Source organism: Psittacula echo (assembly GCF_963264785.1).
Source record: "Psittacula echo genome assembly, chromosome: 14".
Taxonomy (NCBI): domain Eukaryota; kingdom Metazoa; phylum Chordata; class Aves; order Psittaciformes; family Psittacidae; genus Psittacula; species Psittacula echo.
In genome coordinates, this window is record NC_137750.1 from 3,609,474 (window position 1) to 3,630,435 (window position 20,962).

Below are 20,962 nucleotides of genomic sequence, written 5' to 3' on the forward strand. Positions count from 1 at the left end.
ATGAGAACTGCCAGTAAATTGCCAAAATAACAACATAGGTGTTTCAACTATCAAACACTCAATATAACAACCCAAAAAAGCAAGTAAGGATGAAAATGCTTACTTGAGCTTTATCTTATAAAGTTAACTGAAGTTACCCTGACCATGTGAGAAATAAACACATAAATTATCAAAATGGTTTCTGATACACCTCAATACCACATAAAACCTGTCTATGCTTGTACAACAATGCACACAGGAGTATCTTATTTGCCAAAACTCAAGTACATTTCAAAAACTGAATACACCCATACTCTGCAGAACTCATTTTAAACCTGGATGCTCATGTAAAAAATACTTTCCTGACCAGGCCAATTAAAGTGATAAAAATATTCTTTCTCTGACAAAAGCACCCCCCAAAAAAGTACTAAAAGTTGAAGTTACCACAAGTAAGAAGCAAATAAAGAGTTAAAAGTCAAGAGAGTACTGGAAAGGTTTTTTCCTTCTGTGAAGCCAGACCTCAATCTTTACTGTAATAAATATTCACAAAACATAAATTTGATGGCAGTTCATCCCTGCAACAGGTAAACTAACACCTTCAAAATCACCTCTAAATCAAATTAATTTAGTATTGTATGTACTTGTTTTGATTCATTTAGGTTCCTGAGCATACGGATATAAATTAAATATATATATATTAGACAGACATACAGATTTTTAAGGACTATGATGAAGTTCCATAATGAGCTGATACCATTAACTCACCAAAATAAAAACAAATGACACAGTAACCAGTACTTCCCCCTTTTATAAAGTCAGCTAACTACACTGAGCTACACTCCTTTTTTAATTAAGACGCAGTGCATTTACACCAACAACCTGTTCCTCCCTCCCTCCAAATTGGTCAAATACTTGTACAACAGCAGCGTTTGTGACCCTGTAGCCCAATCCAGAAACACTCCTGGGTTATCCCTGAGTTTAACTACTCTCCTGGTTCAGAGACTTTAAAAAGAACCAAACAAACTTAAATAATTCCTAAACTTGAACTCCTTTCTGGAATGAATTCAAATAAATCTAAAGTGCTTAAGTTTAGATAAAAGAATATTTGAAGCTTGAAACCCACATGGTTAAGAACTAATTAAACACAAACAGAAGCACAGGCCTGAAAAATCTAACCCCAAATTTGCCACTAAAGATAAAAAAAATTAAAAATAAAATAATCACAATGATGTTTAAGGAGTTTAACACCAACATGAGTTTTAAAGGTTGCCATATCTTAAGATAAATGCAGTATTTAACACCAAGACTTCTGACCCAACCTCTACCTTTCAATTTTTGTGTTTAACTAAAAGTAGGTTTACACCCTTGCAAGGAGGCCCTATGCACTTTTCCCCAAACTATAACAATGCAATCTCCATTTTGAACAATGCACCTCATTTCCCTCCTTGGAAAGCGAGTTTTGTCTTAAAGCCAGTAAATGCTGGATCCAGTTAGACCTCTGACTTCAAGAGCCTGAAAATTTTCAGTGTTTATGGTTTTTGGCTTTTTTTCTAATACCACTTCAAGTTGCATGTGCTTCCTCTCCTTTTAACATCAAGTTATATTTGCAAGCACAAGCCATCCTTTCCTGCATATATTTGAAAGGACCTCTTTGCAAGGCATGCATATCCTTCCCCTTGTTTTTAAGTGAATGCTCCATACACTTTTGACACTGTTTGCAACACGTTCTGGTGTATCACGCATTTCTGCAGTCACCAGAATCTCTATGCATATTTGCAAAGCATCCCCTTGTTGCAGCATTCCCTTGTTACGGCATGCCCTCCCTCCTCCCAGTGCATGTGTTTGTAAGCATCTTCTAGTGTTTCCTGCATCCGTGGGGTTGCCAGTCGTTAATTTGCATACCCCTCTCCCTATAAGTGCTTGCAAGCATCCCTTACATACACGCATAGGAGGAAGAATGCGTGCGGACTGTATTTGAAAACCTAGAGGGAGCATGTGGGGTGCCCTCGACTTGTTTTAGTTCATCCCACTGACTCTCTACCTGGGGTGCTGCTGTAGGTGCTGTGGCTCCTGAAGCTGCTCTCAGTGCAATAACTGGCATCGTCTTCATCCTCCATCTCTTCAGGGTAGTCAGAGTCGTCGTCGTCCTCTTCCTCCATTATCTCCTCCTCCTCTTCCTCCTCAGAGTCCTGGTTATCCTCGGGGTCTGCCTCCTCTTCCTCCTCGGACACCATGCTCTCCTCCTCCTCTTCGCTCTCATGATCATCGTACACCACTTTGCTGATGCTCCTCCTGGACGAGGCAGCCCTGCCTTGGCTGTTGCAGCTGCCTCCTCCGCCTCCTCCCCCTGCTCCTCCAGCCCCAGCCCTGCCCCTACCCTTACCGCTGCTGCCTCCCCCACCAGGGGTGCTGCTGCTGCCGCTGCCTCCCTTCCTCTTGCTGCCCCCCCTGGGGGAGGCGGTGGCGGGGGAAGAGGCCTGGGCAGCCGCGGTTCCCTTCTGCTTGGGCCCCGCCGTCTCCGCTTGGGCCGAGGTCGCCCACCTGCCACGGCTGCTGCCCCGCTGCCGGGACCTCAGCCCCCCGATGGGGCCCGCCGGGGCGGGCGGAGCCGGGGAGCTAGCCTGAGCGGTGGCCGCCGCCGGCTGCTGCTGCTTGGGCGGCCTGCCTCGCCGGCCCCGCATCTCTGGGCGCTGGCCGAGGGGGGGAAGGGAGGGGAAAGGAAGGCTCGGGAGGGCGCTCGGAGTCCGGACAGGCGGCTACAGGGAAGCTCCCCCCCCTGCGAGGGATCCGGGCCGGGGAGGGGGGCCGCCGAGCTGTGAGGGCCGAGGGCTCAATCCGAATTGCCGGCGTCCCGCTCCGGATCGCCACCGGCCGCCATCTTGTTTCTTCGTCTCTGCCTCGGCTCGCTCCGCTCTGACTGGGGGAAGCGGCGGCGGCAGCAGGCCCCGAGCGCCTCACGTGACCGGCCGCGCCCGACAGCCGCCGCCAGGGGGCGCCGCCGCCCTCAGCCGCCAGAGCCATGTTGGAGCCGGCGCTCTGAGGCGGCTCCGCGCCCCCCCGGCTGCCCCCGCCGCTCTGCGCGCCCCAGCGCCGCGCTCCGCTCGCTGCCTTCCCTTCACCGGCGCACAGAGGGCCCCCCGCCCGGCTCACCGACACCTGCCACCGAGCGCTGCCCCGGCGCCACCGCCTCCCACGAGGCTCCCGCCAGCCCCACGGACGGCTGGAGCTGTCCCGTGTACCCCTCAGACTCACCGTCTCCTCACACTCGAAGAGCGACTCCCGTCACCGGTTTTCTCTCCCAGAGCTCGACCCGCGCCCTAATGGGAGCCCCCCGGGCTGCCACCCCTCGGCTTCAGGCGGCCGCGCTCCCCTCAGGGATGAGCTGAGAGCGCAGGTAGGCGCCGGGCTCTGCCCGTCCCTCCGCCCCGGGCAGCGGCTCTCACAGGGGCCCGCCAAAACCAGGTCTCCCCTCAGGAGAGGCGCCCTCCCTGCGTCCGCTCAGGACCCCCTTCACCACTGCACCTCTTCCGGCTGTAAACCTTCACCCATCTGCAGAAGTTAAAACCCTCTCACAGCTCACTATAATCGATCCAGGGTCGGTATAAAGTAAGGTAAGTGAGGAGAGCACCTAGGGCCCCATCACTTGCATTTCTGTCCATCTTTCTCCAGCCTGCTGTGTGCTTGCAGTTCACTGGAGCACTATGAAAAAGAGATAGGCTTCAACTATTTCGTATTCCCTCTTGTTTTCCCATTTGCCAGAGCCCCCAAAGGGCTAAAAATCTACATAAACCAATCGCACTGTTGGGCTTCTAATGGCACCACTTGAATTCAGGGTATCGGTTTCCTGAGCAAAAGCAGTACAAATTGAAAGCCAGCCCAAGGCACATAAACATCTTGCATTTCTTACAACCAACCTTCTTTTCACTGCTAAATCTACACAGCTTTGGGATCCCAGAGCATCTTATCATTAACAAATAAGTGTGTTTGCATTTTCATTTTCTCTCAGTCTCTTGCTTATGCTGCCATGTGATGTAAACCTCAATGCCGGTCACAGCGCAGGCATGCTAGCTCTACGTCCAATGTGTAATTTAATTTGCATTCTTCTACAGTCATTTTTGAAGTGCCTTTTGTTCATTAACTTGTTGCTCAGGCTGAGAACCTCATTAAAGCCACAAACCTGCTGCAGTGTCAAGCACGCAACAATGCCACAATGGCACCAGGCAGCAGGGTTTACCCAATTTGCACTCATATCCAGCTTTTTATCTGCATCTCTTTTATATTCAGTTGCACCTTTTCTACATTCAGGATTGCAGCTGCAGAGGCTCAGGGCTGTGGTCTACACACAGTACGATATAGACACAGCATCAGCAGCAGACAATATTGCCTAACCCCATTCACACCTTTATCCTCCATTTGCATTTTGAATTGTTCAAAGTTACCTTTAGATTGCTTATGTCAGGCTAAGTTTTGCAACCTCTTACAAGGTTGCAAAGGATTGTGATAACTCTTTAAACATAAATGCACAGATCCATGGTTGGAGGTAGGTTATTTCATTATCTCCCTTTGTGATGTTACGAAAAACACTTGTGAATTCTACCATCTACATGCTGGGAATCTAGCAAAGGTATCTAGCGTATCTACTGCACTAATATTCACGCAGCCTGTAGCATTATGAGAGCATTAACATCTCTAAAATATTGTGGATTTTGTATACTTGTAGTAAATCAAAGGTGGTAAGAGTAATTTGCATTTGAGTACTATGAACCAGAATACCTCGTCTCTTAATCCCATCTCTTATTTACCAGTTGTTGATGTGAAAGTGTTTACTGGAGAGGACATAAAGAATTTTAATTTTATAGGCGAAGAAATAAATGCATAGAGAACTGTATTAACTTTCAAAATCAGGACTATAAATTAACCCTTTCCACCACACAGTTCAGTATAGTCAACTGTAACCCCTTAACCTACTCACCTACCCATGTCTAACCCCAAGCACAAAACCTATCTACATGAAGTTCTGATTCTGAGTCTGCTTGTATAGTTAAATGAGCATATTTGTAAGTGACTTGAATACAGCAGGAAGAGGAATTTTTGCTAGCAGGCCCTATACTGCCTCCATACTCAAGACAGACGGAGAGAAAGATTCCTTTCAAAGGGCATTTTGGATAAAATGAATAGCCTAGCTGTTCCAAGCTGTTGTCTGGATGGGTTCCTTTCTCCAAGGGTGAGAGAAAGAACTTAAGAGCCTACAGCTGGATGGCATTCATAACACGTGAACATATGCTCGTGTTTAAACTACTGAGCTGCTTTTGTCCAGCTCGTCCCTCCAAATTATTTCATAACATGTATTAGGCATTGAATTTAGGCATTCAGCTCTAGAATCAGTTACATGTATGTTTATAAGACACCAAGGTGTTGCTGAGTAACGTTAAGACTAGAGCTCAGCTATAGCCTAAATAGTTTTAGGAATCAAGGGCTTACATGACTTCTGCTGATGTAATTCAGTATATTACCAATTATCATTTTATTTAGTATGATGAAACCCAAGTATATCAACATACTGATATACTGAATTATATTAATATTCAATCACATTATTAGGAAAAATAAGTTAACAACTTATTTGCTGTTCTGAACTTGTATTGACATCAATCTATCTTCTCTGAAGGCTTGTTCCCAACCATTCATTTTATACTAGACTTCAGAAACTCCAGCATTATGCTTATCTGCCTCATTCTCCCCAATGCCATCATTTAGCTGAATATTCAGTCCCACAAACAGCTTATAACATGTCAGTTTTAAGTGAATTGGAAGTGCAATTCAATAGATATCTATACCTGTAACACCTTCAAAGAGTGGTGCTTTCATACAAGTTTAGATCACGACTTGTTTTTAAAGATAGTCAAATTGAATCTAAAGCTAACACACCATTTGAAATGCTAGAATTGAAGCTGTATAGAGCAAGCACTATACAGGAGGTTAACTTGAGGTGTTCAGTGCTTGAAAAAGTACTTGGAGAAAACAGACAGTGATGTAGGTACGAATGGTCTTATTTTAAACTGGAGGTGAATTTTCTTGTTCAGAAAATAAAAAGCAACTACTGCCAGTGCCAGGAGTACCCCTACATGATTCTTCAGCTGCCCACTGCAGTGGTTTAAATTTACTTCTACAAACATTTGGTACTGACCTCCAATAACTCTATATGCAACTAGAACATACCAACTTCCAGAGAGTCTTCAGTTATCAGTTGCATGGTCACTCTGTTAAATTTTACCTGAATATTTTCATCCTTTCTTTTCCCCAAAAATTCATTTCAAGAGATGAATATTTGAAGAGCAGAAACCATCTTGGATACAATCTTTCAGCATCTTAAAGCTTCAGAAATTTCTAAAGCACAAGTCTTGAAGTACAGCTGATTATGCTGAAATCCAGGAACTTCATTCTGCAAGTCTGTGCAGGAGAGCACGCTCCAGAGGACCAGTCTCTACTTGAGGAAACAGTTGTCTTCAGCTGATGGCAATCTCTGAGATAGAGTGTAACAAGACATCTTATTAAATAGCTGCACTTTCATTTGAGAGAGGAGTCTAGATCCTGCTGTGTACCTCTTCCTCCTCCCTAGCTGCAGGCAGCTTCTGGATGCAGGTGGTCTTATCAGATATGAGATGTATCAAATCAGCTTTAGATTATTGTCATTCAAGACTAAAAACTGACTGCCACACAACTCCCTCCCTTCTATTTTTTTAAAAGCAGCATAAGAGGAGCTGGTTGACTGGAAAGGAGAGCATGAAAGGGTACACTACCACACTGTGGTACCATGACACACAGGAGAGAGAAGGCAATGTTAGATAACAACCCTATACCTACACTTTAGCTCCCTTCCCTGTTTAAGCTAAGCTTGTAAATGTCAAAGTCATCTTTGGACAAAGTAAAAACCAACTTTAAAATAGAAAAGTCAAAGAAGCAAACTCGAGTTCATCTGTACTTCAACCTGAGTGGGGATAAGAGAACTCTGAAGAATCTAATCAGAGACTTAAACTATTAAGTAAAAAAGAAGCACGTAAAATAAAAATGTCAATTCATTTGATGAAACATCTGTTGAAGACTTACTGCAAATATCCTACTAATCCTTTGCCAGGAGTTGCATGGTATTTTAGGATATTCTTATCACTACGTAGAAGTATCAAAATTATACATGAAAATATAAACAAGCATCCAGCTTCTCAACCAGTTAAAAAGAGAGCTTTTAATACACGAGTTTCAAACTTAAAACTCCCACGAAGCTACAGAGTAACTGTGCTCCTCCTGTGTAGAAAACAACTTTTCACATCCCCAATATGGAGCGCTAATACATCCTCATCATAAAAGGAATCAATTAAAAAATGTGTTAATAATTAATTTCAAATTCAAATAAGTTCCAGCACTTCAACAGAATATGTATGAGGGTCCTTCTGATGGTTAAGTCTTTGTAATTCTCGCAAACTTCCTTCAATCTTGTTTAGTTCAGAGTAGAACCGTACCTAAAAAAGAAGAAAAACCAGATACTTACAGTAAAAGAAATTTTCATTCTTTTCATACATCATTACACTGTGGAACTATCTGTGGTTCTGCACAGTTTCAGATATTTAACCCTAGCAAATATAACAGCTTTTGAAATCAAAAAGAGAGAGGCAACTGTCATTTCATGATCAGGAAGGAATATACACAGGAGAACAGTCATTATTTGGTTCACTATATAATTTGTTGTTGTCTGCCTCCCTCTTTCTTAACACCCACATTCAAAGTCTATACTAAAATGAAGTAAGATGCAACTTACTTGGGCTCTTACAAATTTATGCAGCTTTGAAAGCAACTCTTTTGCTTCTGGTAGCATCACCATAACTGAGAAGTGAGCATCAAGTAATAGGCACAGCCAATCCATAATCTGAAGACAAACCAGGAAAGGACACTTACACTTTATGATATGCAAATGACACAGATTTTGCGTTAAAAGCTGAACTCTACAACAGTAACTTTCAATGCAAAATGCACAGTTTCATATTCTAAAACAGTATATTTTCTGACAGTAAAATGTTGTGTTACATCTGACTTCATATAGGTTACATTAATAGACAATACTTTGTAGAATGAATGTAGATCTCACTTACATATTCACTACTCACAAAGTTACATACCACAGAAACTAAAGGAAATACAACTCTCAGAAGTAGCTTCTCACCTGATTTACAGTTGGAGGGCATGTTCCGGGAAGAGTGGTGTTAATTTTTTCACTGCATTTCACATACAGGTAGTATAAATACCTGAGAAACAGCTAAAAGTAGAAAAGCCAGAACATTTTTAAAGGACAAACATCTAATAGGCTAAGGAGTTTAGTCCTGCACACAGTAATACGCATAAAGATTTCTTTTTAGTTTATTTTTTAAAGCAACAGAGATGCCTGTATACTACACATTACAAATAATTTTTCTGGTTCTCTTACATCATCTATAGCCAGACGTTTGAAAATTCTCAGCAATATTACATTCAGTGTTAATCACTGTTCCACTGATTGTTTCAGTGCAATTTAATTTAGACGTGGACTTTTCTAGGAACTTTGCTAAAAACTGTGTCAACATTAGTAATTTTAGTCCCAGCTTCACTTTCAGTAGCCAGCAATAAATTGGTAATGGTCAGAATCGGGTCAACATTATCTTGTGCTGAGCACAAGTCAAAGATTTCTTTCTCTTTCTGAAAAGAGAAATCAAAGAGACAGGTCAGTGCTAAGATCAGCTTTCTTCTGATTGCACAGTTTTTCTGAATCCCTGGAAAACCACATATATGCTCAGGTACTATGGTACAAGCAGTTTTGGAAGTTATATTTCAAGTGCTGAGGGACACGGAAGATGAGGGTTTTCATATTGAAATTGAATGGATCCAAGATTACGGAGTGTGATGTGTTTTGCAATTGGCTTTTTACAGAGTGTACAGTTTATTTCCCAGATTTTCTAAGCTTCTGTTTCTGATGGATCTGACTAAATTAGGATTGATCTTTTCTTAAAGAGCACCCAAATCAAGAAAGGATACGCTACTTGCTAAATGTTGCTAAAACTACATTTTCCAAGTAGACTGGGTCATAAAGGTTTCTTTCTTACATTTTCTAAAGTAAGCGTGGACTAAAAAGATTAGAAGTTCCATATGCATGTGAAAAAACACGACACTTGGTAACATTAAATCTTAGTAGCTATCTTAATTTCATTTTCATGTCTTAGTTTGTGACTAAGACTCCAGTAAGAGCGGCAAGTTTCTGATATGCAATTGAAAAACCTTCTTCCCTTTCCTCCTCCAAAATAAAGGTTCTAAAACTTTTTAACATACTTACAACAGCTTGCTGAGCCGGAAGGTTTTTCAGATGAGGCAAAAGGAATGTTTCGCTGTAAGCCGAATGGAGAACAGCATTTCTGTGCAGGACTATTAAGGAAATATAATAGCAGGAAAAAAAATACCACTTTCTACAAAGCAAAGTGAATTCTAACTAAAAATATTTCTCTAGGTTCCTTAAGACAGGTCCTCCTTGAGCTTTTTGAATCTCCCTTATTTCTATCATGAAATACACACAGCAACTGAATCATCATAGTACAGTTAGCTTGAGCAGTTCTGTTTACTACAAGTACGTAATTGGCTAATCTGTTTCAACAAACATCAAAATCAGTGATGCTATTTTCTCTTGAATAGACAGAAGTTTTATTACATTTCTGTAGTAACAGTAATTTAACTTGGTATAGGTGCTTTCTAAAAGTTGTTTCTATTTATAGCCTAAACAATTTTTCTACTAAGTAGGAACTTCTTTTATCAGAACTTCTCAGAAACTTTTAACAATAGCAGAAGATATGTCTTTTAGTAATACTAAACCTAAACATCCGTGTCACATATAATGCACTGACTTTCCTTCATTAAACACAGAGGATACAGTAACGCTGCCTTCTGTGGTCCAACAGGGCAGGATTCATTATCACTCGTCCCATGGAGTTTCTTGGTGATTTTAGTTTCCCAGATGTCTTGTTCCAGCTCCGTACTGAAACCATTTTCTATAATTTCAGTCTTAACTTCTTTATTGTTGAATTCAATATCAAGGTAACAGATAACAGATTCTAGATTCAGATCTATTCTTTGAAGATAGGCATCACTAAAGCTGTAAAAGAAAATTCCAGATGTTTAATACTTTTAATTATGTGCTTTAAAATCAGCAATGCCATCAACCCACCATTAGTACACACTCTTTGAAGTTTACTATAAAAGTAAAAAAAAATATACTAAAATATAGTCTTGCAGAATGAATAAAGACCATGAGAGAACAGTTAATATTTTGTAATTATTAACCTTGAACAATACATGTACTGTTCTTTTATTCCAACAATGTTACTTACTGTATTATTAGACGTTATGTCATGGGATGATTTAAAGGTTGTATAACCCATTTGAGACTGTTGTTGTATTCAAACTGCTTCAACCCATCAGACAGTTACGATTTTCCCATTTAGCAATAAAGTATTTGACAATTCCAAGGTATGAAATTAATAAAATCTGATGTTTCTAATAGAAAAATAATCCTGTGTGCTCTGGAAGCCTAGAGCAACAGTTACAACAGTAACCAAAGTTGCTGCAACCAAAGTCTTCTCTTTTGGTTACAGTGCCTGCCTAAGACTTCATCCTTTGGGGATACGAAAGATGTTTTTGTTGCAAACTTACAAGAGTTGTACTTTTTTGTGGGCTTCTTACCCCAGCTAAGTTCCCAATTAAGTCTGTTGCACAGTAAACAGATCATTCTAGCAACATAGGCAGAAGGATGCAAATGCCATTCAAGCCAGCATTGTTACCAAAAGGAACGTTCTTTTAATTACCATTTACATACTTTCTAGAATTAACATATGCAACAGACAACTTGTAAAAACTCTGTCAGTCTGCAAGACTCCAACATGAACTGTACTCAGAGTTACAAATTTAATGCACAGTGTTCACTGCTCATCTATAAAATCGAAGCCATTCTTGGCAACACACAGCTTTTAGTAAGGGGTTTGGTTAAGAAGGAGGGGAAAAAACCCAAATAGACTGATTCCAACTTACCTTAAAAACGCTTTCAAGCAAGCATAAGTAATTTCTTCCGGAATATCTGGAAACCGTTGTAAGCAGATTTGTAAGAGATGCAGATCTTTTTTCTCCAAAGCAACAACCATTAAATCTGGACATAAGCTGTAAGAATATGAAAAGAATACGCTGCATAGTTCATACTCACTGAAAGCTGCATCAACAACTAACACTGAAATACTGAACTTGTTTTACACAAAAATCCATCTGGGAAGTGTCAGCTTCATCAGAAAATAAGGATAAGAAACTTTGATAGTAAATTCTGGTAATTCAAGAAGGTATATAAAGAACTGGATTTCCACTAAAAATTATTATTATTATTATTACTATTAGCCATTCCTTACAATAAAAAAACATTGAGAATCATCATCACCTGTAAGACAAGTCTCGGTTTTCGACTATCTGTAACAAGAAATTTCGAGGGTAGTACTTTGGATTTGCTTTACATCTGTTTATAAGGGCAGTTACTACACATCCAATAGTGGCTTGGAAATCTGGCATCTGTCCTTTTGACATCACTTGTCTTAATTCATTTTCAAATACAGTTGTAGAAGCATCCTGAAAACAACAAATTGAGATTGACAAATAGGTTTGAACACTGTACTGGTATTAATTACACCAAGTAGAACCAGACTGACTTTGGGATTCAAGCTAAAAATTATTTACAAAAAAATCCTTAGCACTCTGTGTTTTGGTATCTTCCTCAAGCATGAAAGAGCCAAACAGGGTAATTTCTCACTCTGAACTCAGGCTCATGGATTATTCACCTGTTACTTCAGTAACATTACCAAGATGTCCAGCCCCAGCTGAACTATAGGTACATTCACACAGGAAGGGCTGCAACTTCAAGCATCACAACATTTGCAGCAGTTTTTAGAAAGGAACTAAGCAGCTCATTGCTGTATTTGCAGCGGAATTCCTAGCAATTCTACTTTCTAGACCCAAAATATCTTTAACAAAATTAAAGCCATAAATAAGAATCTAAAAAAACTTCAAATCCCCTGGAGTTCAGGTGAAATATCCTCCCACTTTATCTGCTGCAAGAAAAGACTGTCATTAAAAATGAACAAATTTGTGCAAGTTTTCAGAACTCTGTTATATCAGCCCTCTATTGTACAGTTCTCAAACATACTCCTGTGACAAAACTTTAATTTCATCATGCTCAAATACTGTTCTTGGACAATATCCTCCAACTCACCTTTTCAAGGTAGCTTTACCAACCTGATATTTGCAAGAGGACATGGAAAAAGATAATAGCTTCAGAGACAGCTAGAATATTCTGAGAATGTCTAAACCACTACTTTAGGATATCTGCTTTACTTACTTTCAGATTTAGTAAGAGCTGCCCAACTGATGAGGTATCTGGCTGTACTTTAGCAACAGTGTTCTTTTTTGATCTTAACTATCACAAAGAAAAAGGAAACAAAAATGTTGTTATTCAGCTCAAAAAAGTTCATATATATTTAAGGATTTCAACCCAGGTAACTAGAGACTTTGTGTATCAACTTGCTGCACAGATTATGATCAGTAACTGGGCAGTCCAATTCCAGACACAGAGTTAGAAGTAATGAGTAACAAATACAAAGTGAAAATGTTTTCTGCTACAACACCCAAAACTAAAAGTAGCAGCACTGGGGAAGAGACGAGAGAACGAAAACAAAAACCTTGCATGCTCCTAATGCTAACTTACAATCATTCTGGACTCAGGTTTTAGAGCTACAGACTGCCGGGACTGAAAGGAAATCACAAGCTCTTCATCTCCAAGGGTATTCCAGTCTACAAATGAAGACACATCTGCGAACACAGACCAAAACTATATGAAGGTAGCACTTAAAGCACATTTATTCAAGTTTAAATGTTACTCAACTTCTTATACTAACACCTATTTTCTGAAGTATAATCCAAGCCACTTTATGACAAGAGAGTTTCCAGGTTTATCTCAGCAGGAAGTAATTTTGTGGCCCTTTTTACATACTGTTTCTCCATTTAGCCTCCCGGAGGAAGAGAAGTAAATTTTTACACAATCTACTGTGAGCATTACTTGCAACAGCATTTTACCAGTGCAAAGCTAAATGAAAGACACTATGACAGTGCAATTTGAAACTAAAGTCTACAAACTACGGTTTTACATTGCTCAATCTAATCAATTATTTTCAACTCTTCGAAAATAATTAATAGCAGACAGCACTTCATTTTGCTTTCAGAATTCAAAGCTGGCATTCCAGCATTTTCAGTAATTCCAGTTATTTGCATGACAACCAAGGCTAAGTGAAGCCACAAGAAATTCAGACATTTGCATACTTTGGTGCTTTCAGCAACAGTAAATTTAACAGTGAGGAACACAGGGCAGTGTTACGTTACTGCAAGCTGTTTAGATTCAACTGATTTTATGGGCATGTACTAAAATAATTTCTATACAATTCCAGAAGTTTTCCTTTTACGAGATCTTTTCACTGTAATTAGAAAGATTCTTACCAGGGGCTTGACTGTCCTTGAGCTTTCCCACAGCAGCTGCCAAGGATGATGTTTCACACTTGTACATAACCACTGTGAGCACCTTCCCATGAGTAAAAAAGAATTTTTTCTCATAACACCATATCTACAAAATATGAAAACATATTTTTATGAGATCAGCAGAGAAGTGTGTTCCTGCACAAGCCAATGTGTAAATCCTTACTACAGAGTTCAACTACAAGTCACTGATCAGATGAAATTGTTTTAGGTAGGTTTAACACTTGTTAGCAGACCTTCCTTAACTGTTGGTTTTAAATGCACAAATAAGAAACAGCTGCTCCAAGACATTAATTTCATCTTGTGCAATTATAAGACAAAAACCAGCCAACAGTTCTATTGCCCCAGTACGTTTGTTACTTAGGTGTCAGTTGACTTATCATTAACAGACAGCTGAACATCTTGAAATGCTATTTAGGGAGATGCAGGCATCATTTAGACCATCAATTACAGATTGTCTGAACAGAATAGAAACTGCTGGGTTTTCTGGTTAATTTGCTATTTAATTCTCAACAAATAATCAAGTCCCATCAGAAATGAGAAGGTACTGAATTATCAAAGAGATTGCCGCAGGGCAGCATTCTGACAAAAACAGCTCATCAACTGTCAATATTAATTTTGTCTCAGAACCTGGCATTCCCTGCTCTTCCAGACAGAAGCAGAACTCTGAAAGACAGCCTCTTCATTGCTATCATGCCAAATGCACAAAGCTTATAGACCACAGATTGAAGACTTGTCCACTTACTTGTCCACTTGTTCCCAGTGGCAGCTCCTTTGAAGTCTGCAATGTCTGAAATTTTGTATTCCATATGGTTAGGCACTCTAGGGAAAGTAGGAGGTAGATGTTACAAAGCCAAAGTGCAACAAAAATGCTACATTTAGCTTTGCTACTTTCAGCTACAAACACTTGAAACAAGAATAATTGTTTCAAAATAGCTCAGTCAGTAACCACTCAATATTCTGGTTAGAGCTCAAGTCAAGTATTTAAAGATGGGTTAGTTTTCCAGTGAACAGCTTGAAACAAGAAGCTGTGGCAAAAGGGACAACAGCCACTGCAGCTTCCAGTCAGGAAGAACACCGTTATAAAATGTTCAGTGGCCTAAATTTCAGCGATCCCACATTCCAGAAGTTTAGGCATGGGACTGAAGTGTTTGTTTCACTTACTGCAGACACTGATCCCTTACAGGACATCAGAGCTATTTCCCTGCACAGGTCCTTTTACATACATTCAGGCCCCTTTAACTCCCTTCCATCCATAAGTTCTCTTGCTGCATCTTCTCAACTCTTGTTACCTTTGGATTCTTCACCAGCTGTAGCTAGACTTCCTAGCACTGCAATGTGGTCTTTATCAAGAACAACGAAAGAAGTTCCTTTTAGAACACTTCCAGATACCGAAAGGTTCAGGAGTAGTGACCTGGGCAAAATCTGCTCTTCCTCTTCAGTGTTTTGCTGCAGAGGTATCAGAAACTTGTACACAGAGTCATTGGAAGCTGTCAAAAAGAAAAAAAAGAAAGAAGAATCATTACTCTTTTATGATCTGTTATTGTGGAAAAACTGTTTGATACAATACGGCAAAAGGACATCCAAAGAGAACAAAATCCAGTGAACACTGGAAGAAGAAATAACACAGGATGTTTCTAGGACACGTTACAATGCAAAGCAACAAAACGAAAGGACAGCTAGCACGAGGTCTGCAAGATACAAGTCATAACATGTAGGAACTTAATGCAGCCATTAAAACATCAGGAAGGCTGAATTACTACTTCTACCACTGGCTGTTTTAGAAAGTTTGAAGAGCTGAAAATATTAAACAATAATTCATAAGTATCAACATTTTATGTCCTTCCACACAATTCTCTGCTTCTCACACCCCATTAGAAAACATAACTTACACAAACACAGAAGTGTGATGATTTGATTTTTTATATATGCTGTGAAACTCAGTGCCTTAGATAATTCCTGTTGTTCAAGCTTGTATTTTTGTAGATTATTCATCTTAAGTTTCTGTACGTAGACAAAAGAATCTCCATCCTAAAAAAAGAAAAGAAAGTTTTCCTTTAATTTGCACAAAGAAGAAGTAACAGAAATTCAGGTATTAGAACTGCTTGACTTTGGATGTTATGCAAAGTTAGGAATTTGGTTTTTCTATATACAACCTAATTGAGAAAAGTTTGCAGACTCAAGCATGAAAATTCTGATTTTATGCAACAAATGGACTCACAGAAAGAATATGAATAAAGCCAAATCCATCCGTAATTCTTTTCTTAAAACATAAATCATAATAACTTCTTCACAATGAGCAAGTATTTGAAGGCAACGAGGAGTAAGACAATGTCTCCTATATCTAATCTTAATTGTTCTCTTAAGTTCTAAGAGCCACACTCCTCAGCCCTGAAAGCAACACAACTGCAATTTAACTGTTGTATACAGATACTAATTAAATCAGGATAACGATTTCATTAAAGGCTCTTAAAATCCAATGAAACAGGTGATGGGTGTCAGAAAAAGCACTTAGATTTGCTGCAGTAAAGTTACTTTAAAATAAGTATTTAACTCACTTTCTCAGTAGCGAAAATCAAGACAGGTTGTTGACGTTCCATAAAGGCTTCACTCCACCTAAAAGCGGAAACTGCATGAACATCTTCCATATTCCAGGCCTACACCTAAAGTCATATCACTCACCATTCCTTAGGTAGCCTCTTAGTTTTTCGATATTTATATAAAGAGTGCTAAGATTTTAATAATAATGTGTTAGAAAAAACCAGCCACCCCCATGATCTGCATCTTCAAATCTCTCCCATATCCCCTCAAAAAAAGGGAACAACTTCCATCATCGTCAATTCCTCTGAGCAAGAAACAAGCTTCATAGAGTTGTATCACTTACTTGATGACTTCATCTGAGATAATGTTTTCAATCTCTTGTTGAGGGGCTTCCAAAAGGACATCTAAAGTTCGAACACCCCCTCCTTTGAATAGTACCACTGGCCCTCCTTTGGGTAGCGAATGTATTCTGTACACATCAGCTGAAAGCTGCAGAGAAAATACAAATAATTCTATGTTCTTTGGTACATTACCTTGAAGCGTTTTATCCATCTTTTTTTTTTTTTTTTTAAGTTCTTTCAATAAATGAGTAACAGAAGAATGATGATCCTGCGAGATGCCTGATAACATACCTAGCAGTTGAAATAGTAGTTGCAATTTGCCAAAATGCCATAAACAATGCAAATCTCCAGCCAACAAAAAGCCAGGAAAAGCATCTCAAAGACCATCACACTTCTGAATTGCATCAGAAGAACCATAACTGAGGGTAAGGAGTTCAAACACCTGCTATACAGCAGAACAGAAAAATCTGTATCTGACCATACATACGACTCTTTATTTGAACATCATCTTTAAAGAAAGTTCTCTGAAACTTTGAATTTGGGATACCGATCATTTTAAGATAAATACCTGATGATCAAGTCTCTCAGCCCAAGGGGATTCCTTGCAGTACTCCAGAATATCATGAAGCACAAGTTAAGATCATGGTCAGCTAAACTGTAATATTACCAGTACTATGAAAATGAGCATCTCTTCCTTCCACCAGGATTCAAAATGTTAACACAAAAGTAAACACATACAAGAGACTTACCGTTGCTTTAAACACTTTGTCCAAGTTAACATCTGTGTTCTTCCATATTCTTAGAACCTTTAAGAGAAGCATCATTTATTAAGCACCGTAAAACAGTAATATACACACATCTCAGCATGCAAAATACTAGTAATTGCATGTCCCTGAAACAAAGGAGGAAAATATACAGAAAGTATTCACAGTTACCTTAATGGAAACTGAGACAGGGAAGTTTACACAGGAAGAAGCTGAAGCAGAGACAAGAGGAATACAAACTAAGCTCATAAATCCCAGATTGGAAAGGAAGGAAAGAGAAGAGTGAGGTTAAGGAAAAAAGATACAGCAGAATTCTACTGGATCAAAGTGATGGAGATGGATTAAGATACAGACAACCTGATCTGGAAGGACTGCTTCAAGAAGAACAATGAAAGGCCAGGAAAAATATTTAATCAACAATAACAAAAAGCCAAAGGTTCAGCATTTGCTGGGCAAACACTACACACACAGAGACAGGAAATGTTTAACTGTACAACATGAGACAAGGACACAGGTATGAACCACTGCAACCATTTCAGTATAGTAATCGTGCAATTGTAATTGCCAACCGGTCTGCAAGAACAGAAATAACTTATCCTTGGAGAACATATGCATGAGAATCTCTTCCTGAGAATGAGGCAGTTTTCAGGAGGCCACTGCACAACCTGTGCTCAGTATAGATAATCTTCATGTTGCACAACACATATTGTGCAGCTGCAGAACTGCCCACCCCATCCCTTCAAAGAACAGAGGGGACCTGAACTGCAAGAGGGTGGCAAGAACTCCACGCATTTACGCTGAACCAGAAGTGCAGCACCCCTGACTTCTCCCCTATCTACGTTCCCACAGAAGACTTGCCCCATCTTTTTCTCCCTTAATATAAAGGATCTCACCTTGTCATCATGAACTGCTATATATTCATGAGTTTCAAAGTTGCATACAACTGGACAGGTGATAATCTGCCCGTGTTTAGCTGACCAACAGCCCAGTGGCTTCTGATCTGAGACCTGGAAGAGTCAGAACAAAGACACTACGATTAAAATATAACGTGGTACACCCTGGGGATATTCCTCACAACAGCAAGGAAATGCAAAGCAGCCACATCTGGACTGAATAAGCATATTAAAACACGGAACTACTATACTCAGAACACCTGCTTGAGCATCCCTTTCTTGACTTTGATACCAAAAATCTCACAATAACACGAAAGAACTCTACATTAATTTGAACTATTTCTTTTTGCGTAAGAAATCCCTTTGAGCTGTAACAGTCAGATGGGTTTATGCCATGACGCACGGCTATAAAGGCACAGCTTTCCCAAAGTGAAAACATTAGTTTTAATCACTTGCATTGGTTACTTTTACTCACTAATACAATCAAGCACAGAACCACACTTTTTTCTCTTCCAATTTCAATGTAAGACCAAAAGCAATGAATTTCACTGTCTAAGCTTACATTAAATATGACTTATAATTTGCTGCTCTGAGGGTATTCAATCCCCTCTCCTCTATCTGCAGCCACACTGGGCACGTTTACCAATTTATTTATGTTCTCAGTATGATCTTGTCAGTGGGACTGAACAACCCATAAAGAGATTGTATCATGAAACCACTAAGATACAGTCCCTAGTACCCTGAATGTGAAAGCCAAATGTTTTGCTTAAGTGTTATTATGGTCTACTGAAATAAACGCATACATTAAAAGACACCAGAGCATACTTCTGGTTTAAAACTGCAAACTAAAACCTTCATCCTCTGACCAAAAGGAAGGTAGCAGATAGAAATCTGACAACCAGACAAAACGGCTGTCACCTTAGCTACTGGAGAACAACATCACGTACCCTGCAGCTTCGGGACGGAAGCATTTCTTGCAGTCAAGAGAAAGAATCGGCAAAAGGAGAAACGCACAAGCAACAGCCCAAGCCGACACCTGCTCCACCGGCGGACAGCAGAGGTGAGCTGAGCAGGGCATAGCAGGGAGAGATGGACAGAAGCGGGACAGGGCCCGGCCCGGCCCCGCTTCTCGATCCCAGGGCGCAGGCTGAAGCTGCTCACCAAGCCCCCGCTGCCCCGCCTCCGGCTGCGGGTTAGCGGGGAGCGGGCGCTCAGTGACAGGCCGGCCGGGGCAGGAGAGAGAGAGCGGCTCCGAAGCCCTGCCCGGAGACCCTCCCACAGGCCGGGGCTGCCCGGCAGCAGCAGCAACAACTCCCGAGCGGCCGGGGCCAGGCACTTACCTTGAACAGCGTGGCCGTCCTGCCGCGGTCGGTGAGCAGGACGTGGTCACGGTCAGGGCCCGGCTCCAGCGCCAGGAGACCACCATCGAGGCCGACGCCACTGCTGGGACCCAAACCGCACAGCGTGAAGCTCTCACACAAGGCCGCCATGTTCGCGAGCCTCCACCTCTCGCGAGATATGGCATGGCGCATGCGCCACAGCCCGAGGCGGCGAGGGGCGGTGGAAAAGGGCCGAAGTCGTTCGGGGGTTTCCGGAGGCTGAGGGAGTGTGAGGGTCTGTTGGCGTTGACGACAGGAAAACTTTGGGTTGCGACTTGGTTCGCTGCTGTCGTGCGGCCGTGCTCGGCCAGATCGGGACTGGCAGTCCTGCCACTTACTGAGGGTGTAAGGATGCTTTGCCAGCTGATACTTGTGAAGGACATACAGATGCGGTGCGGTCTGATTGCTTTAAATACTATTAATCATAGAGTCACAGAATGGTTTGGGTTGGAAAGGACCTTAAAGCTCGTCCAGCTCCAACCCCCTGCCACGGTCAGGAACATCTTCCACCAGAGCAGGTTGCTCCATGCCCTGTCCAGTCTGGCCTTGAACACTGCTAGGGATGGGGCAGCCACAATTTAATTAAGAGCCATTCATTTTAGAACACCCTCAACAGCAATTTGGATTTCCACTGTTCAGTTGTTTCCTGGGCATTTCATGCATGGTCTTAATCGGGCCATTTCCATTTTCCTACAGTGTAAAGGTGCAACCCCACCAATTTTAACAGCAGTAGGTTCTGGTTCTTAACCAATTTGTAATGTATATTCATGCATTCATATTTATTTGTGCTCAAATTTTAATGAAGCTGTAGCAATAAGAGCCTGAAGTGTAAAAAACATCAAGTCAAACCAAAAGAACAACAGAACAGGTTGTGCCCCACCATTAGATGCATTACTGGGAACACCTCTTGCCAGCTCTGTGATTTTGGGGTCTTTGGAGGATTCAGCCACAGTTTTTCCTCATGGATTTAGTCACAGCCTCTCATAGGTGGCAAAGACTTGGGCAGAGTCCAAAGTTCACAGGGCAGAGCCCTGCACCCTCACTCAGAAGCGTCTCCATGCACTGAAGCCATCTGAGAAGCTGTTACTGCAGGCTCAAGGCCACAGAGGACTGAGTGGTTTCTACCTTAAAACACTTTCTGGGCCCATATTTGTTCCTTGTGCCTGGCCCTACACTGTTGTGGAGCATTTCTATACTGAATATGTGACTACCACTCCTCTGGTGCAGAGAAAGCTTTGTTTCTATGGAGTAAGCCTCTATTTAACAGCTTGAAGAATCCTTGAACATGCAAAATTGCTGTTGACTAAAATTAAATGACTTGTCTATGAGTCTGAGAGGTTTTGAATGTTCTCTGTTCCACTATGTACCGCAACACTGGGCTGCCAAATCCTGCATAGAGAAATAGATTCCCTACAGAAAAACGTCCTGGTCAGCCA

General features: G+C 41.0%; 2 protein-coding genes across 16 annotated transcripts in view; both read right to left on the reverse strand.

Annotated features, from left to right (window-relative positions):
• BPTF (bromodomain PHD finger transcription factor) overlaps positions 1–2,862 on the reverse strand; it is a 54,205-nt gene extending 51,343 nt beyond the window's left edge. For all 13 annotated transcript variants that reach the window (XM_080629471.1, XM_080629466.1, XM_080629459.1 and 10 more), the window contains exon 1: positions 2,021–2,862. In XM_080629471.1, coding sequence (XP_080485597.1) covers positions 2,021–2,660 — 640 coding nt within the window. In that variant the 5' untranslated portion in view covers positions 2,661–2,862. The remainder of the gene's footprint in view (positions 1–2,020) is intronic.
• A 4,340-nt stretch (positions 2,863–7,202) lies between these two features.
• Positions 7,203–19,645, reverse strand: NOL11 (nucleolar protein 11). Of its 3 annotated transcripts, XM_080629325.1 has the most exons (18): positions 19,488–19,645; positions 18,148–18,261; positions 17,240–17,296; positions 16,493–16,638; positions 16,167–16,224; positions 15,501–15,639; positions 14,901–15,098; positions 14,354–14,430; positions 13,573–13,696; positions 12,788–12,891; positions 12,422–12,499; positions 11,471–11,655; positions 11,077–11,202; positions 9,923–10,144; positions 9,335–9,413; positions 8,195–8,287; positions 7,793–7,900; positions 7,203–7,496 (listed from the first exon to the last, which is right to left on the reverse strand). In XM_080629325.1, the coding sequence occupies exons 1-18, from the start codon at positions 19,635–19,637 to the stop codon at positions 7,383–7,385; spliced, it is 2,172 nt and encodes a 723-aa protein (XP_080485451.1). In that variant the 5' UTR covers positions 19,638–19,645; the 3' UTR covers positions 7,203–7,382. The 3 variants fall into 3 exon arrangements, with proteins under 3 accessions (XP_080485451.1, XP_080485452.1, XP_080485453.1); XM_080629326.1 differs by lacking the exon at positions 12,422–12,499; XM_080629327.1 differs by lacking the exon at positions 7,203–7,496 and having other exon boundaries at positions 9,335–9,423.
• Between the last annotated feature and the right edge of the window lie 1,317 nt (positions 19,646–20,962).

Coding starts and splice junctions, on each gene's coding strand:
- NOL11 (XM_080629325.1), bottom strand. CDS start 19,637: ATGGCGGCCTTGTGTGAGAGCTTCACGCTGTGCGGTTTGGGTCCCAGC. Junction 18,262..19,487: donor GGACGGCCACGCTGTTCAAG/GTAAGTGCCTGG, acceptor TGACTCTTCCAG/GTCTCAGATCAGAAGCCACT. Junction 16,225..16,492: donor ATCTCAGATGAAGTCATCAA/GTAAGTGATACA, acceptor TTCCGCTTTTAG/GTGGAGTGAAGCCTTTATGG.